Genomic DNA, 2,827 nt, shown 5'->3' with positions numbered 1-2,827 from the left:
CTGGCTACACTGCTGGAGCTGAGACTTGATGTTTGAAAAAAAAAGTTCCCTGTACTAACTTGTGGTGCCTGCTGTTCCTTCCAGGCTGAAGCTGTGTGGGTTCAATGCTTCTTTTTTTTTCCCTGTTGGAGAGGAAGGGCTTTTATAAGACGTTCCCTTCGCTCTTTGTTTACATAGCTGCTCCCTCCCATAGCTCACATGATCATTGGAGCTGAGCAGAGCAGCTTTTGACGTGCATCTTTGCACGTTCTGTTTTTTTTTTCGGGTATATGCTTCGGTAGACCACGGGCAGAAAGACAGGGAAACAGAGAGAGGGAGAGGAGAGAGCTGGACCGACTGTGGGGAAACAGAAGGGTAAAGCAGGGGGGTGCGGGGGAAGAAAAGAGACATTATTAGAGAACAACATCAGATTCCTGATCAGATTTTTGATCGACCGACCGCAGCGAGGAAATATTTCGAAAATAAGAGCTGAAATATATTGTGTGTTTGGGGGGGAAAGAAGAAAAAAGACTGAAAATGTCCGTTTCCAATGTCGAAGACGAAAGCTTACACAGTAAGTATTACAACTACTCCAGAGGGACTCGTTGTTAGACCTAAAGATGTGGTTTTGTATTTAATAGTGTTCAGTGTTATTTATTTCTGAGCATCCTTGTGAGGGTAGACAATTGACACCTTTGTTGCAGCGGTGACAAGAGGCTTATTTGAACATTCTGTGCCTCATTTAAACTAAATCATCCTTTTGTTTTGCAGTTGATATTTAGCTTCAAGGTGTTCAGTTGTAATGGAGATTTGAATTGACAGAGATGTTTCCCTTCAAGTATGTTTTGCATTCATGCTGTTTTCCATATGAATTGATTTTTCTCTGAATTGAGCGTGCGGATTGCTCTGGTAAATTGAATCTGACAGGGTTGAAACGACAGGGTCTGTGCTACTGTCGCTTCCGTCAAGTTGCTGGCGTCTTTATGAATGGGCGAGAGGCTGACAGCAGACCTCTAAGGGGCTGGGCTTCTCGGTAACTTAAAGCAACAGTGTTCCTCGACTGAAACAGCTGATGTTTTGTTCGTCTCGCACTATTCCACCCTCTCACCCCGAAACTCTTGCACAATCTCCAGACATGCCAAAAACACTCTACTTTTAAAGTTGGGGATGGCTAACTCGGTTTGCAACACAAGTGGGCTACCAGCAGCGTGGGTTCACTCCGTGCTACCAACTGAGGTTACCATGTTTCCCTTCAAGTATGTTTTGCATTCATGCTGTTTTCCATATGAATTGATTTTCAATCTCTCTCCCCTTTCTCTCGCAATGTGGGGACTCTCAGGTTAAAATTTTATTAGCCCTCTCTCTCTCACACACACACACACACGACCTTATGGCCTGGTACGACAATGATGTCTTTACCTTTCCTTACTAAGCACTCGAATCATAGAATCTCCACAGTTTGGAAGCAGGCCATTCGGCCCATCGACTCCTAACTGACCGTCTGAAGAGTGTCCCTCCCAGAACTAACCTATACCTGTAACCCTGTATTTCCCACAGGGCTAATCTGCCTAGCCTGCACATCACTGGATACTACAATGCAATTTAGCATAGCCAAAGCAGTTGTAATATAGAAAATATGTTACATTTTAGCGCACATGTAAGGTCCAGTTTCGGTGAGTTGGTCATGCTAAAATTGCCCATAGTATTCAGGGATGTGTAAATCTGGTGCATTAATCAGGGGTAAATGTAGAGTATTAGGGTAGGGGAATGGGCCTGGGTGGGTTACTGTTCGGAGGGTCGGTGTGGACCTGTTGGGCTGAATGGCCTGTTTCCGCACTGTAGGGATTCTACAATTCCACCAAATGAGCTCATGGAATGAGAAACATTTTGCCTTGTAATATGTTGATCGAGGAGTAAACAATAGCCAGATTGGCATGAGGTGCCTTTAAAGAGTTGGTGCTCAAGTCCGTTGGGGTGAGACCTCGTGGCCTGGAGATACATGCTACTCAATTGATGATTGGATGGAAAATTTTGATCCGGGTTTACCAAAATAAGCTGGTACTGCTCTGTACGTATACAAGGATACAACAAGGAGCATATCCCTCTTCGCAGAGTAGAACTTTGTTCACGGGACATAAGGCTGAACTTTACAGAGGTTTATAAAATAATGAGGAGTATATATAAGGTGAACAGTAGGTGTCTTTTCAAGATTTCAAGAGTAGGGGGCATGTTTTTATGGTGAGAGGAGAAAGATTTTAAAAAGTCATAGAGAGTTTTTTTTTACACAGAGTGGTTCATGTGTGCAATGAACTTCCAGAGGAAGTAGTGGATGTGGATATATTTATTTATAACTGAATTTATAAGATACTTAAATAAATATCCAAATAAGAAAAGTTTGGAGGGATATGGGGCAAGTGCAGGCAGGTGGGATTTGTTTAATTCGGGATTATGGTCAGCATGGACTGGTTGAACCAAAGGGTCTGTTTCCATGCTGTAACTCTGAGACTCTATGATAAGGGCTCCACTGGCTAATTGTCCATCCTAAATGGTCAGATATGCTTGTTCAATGAAAAGTTGAACAGTTTTTTTAAGGTAAAAACAATGACTGCAGATGCTGGAAACCAGATTCTGGATCAATGGTGCTGGAAGAGCACAGCAGTTCAGGCAGCATCGAGGAGCTTCAGCAAAATCGACGTTTCGGGCAAAAGCCCTTCATCAGGAATAAAGGCAGAGAGCCTGAAGCGTGGAGAGATAAGCTAGAGGAGGGTGGGGGTGGGGAGAGAGTAGCATAGAGTACAATGGGTGAGTGGGGAGGAGATGAAGGTGATAGGTCAGGGAGGAGAGGGTG

At 43.8% G+C, this 2,827-nt stretch overlaps 1 protein-coding gene across 2 annotated transcripts in view; it reads left to right on the top strand.

The window, feature by feature from the left end:
• The first annotated feature begins 202 nt into the window (after nt 1-202).
• LOC122553835 (BCL2/adenovirus E1B 19 kDa protein-interacting protein 3-like) overlaps nt 203-2,827 on the top strand; it is an 86,231-nt gene continuing 83,606 nt past the window's right edge. Inside the window, exon 1 of one of the 2 annotated variants that reach the window (XM_043698363.1) lies at nt 203-553. In XM_043698363.1, coding sequence (XP_043554298.1) covers nt 517-553 — 37 coding nt within the window. In that variant the 5' untranslated portion in view covers nt 203-516. The remainder of the gene's footprint in view (nt 554-2,827) is intronic. The other variant, XM_043698271.1, reaches the window with a different exon arrangement.

Source organism: Chiloscyllium plagiosum, chromosome 1 (genome assembly GCF_004010195.1).
Source record: "Chiloscyllium plagiosum isolate BGI_BamShark_2017 chromosome 1, ASM401019v2, whole genome shotgun sequence".
NCBI classification, from domain to species: domain Eukaryota; kingdom Metazoa; phylum Chordata; class Chondrichthyes; order Orectolobiformes; family Hemiscylliidae; genus Chiloscyllium; species Chiloscyllium plagiosum.
Note: the sequence above shows the minus strand (reverse complement) of the source record. Positions and strands in the feature narration are given on the sequence as shown.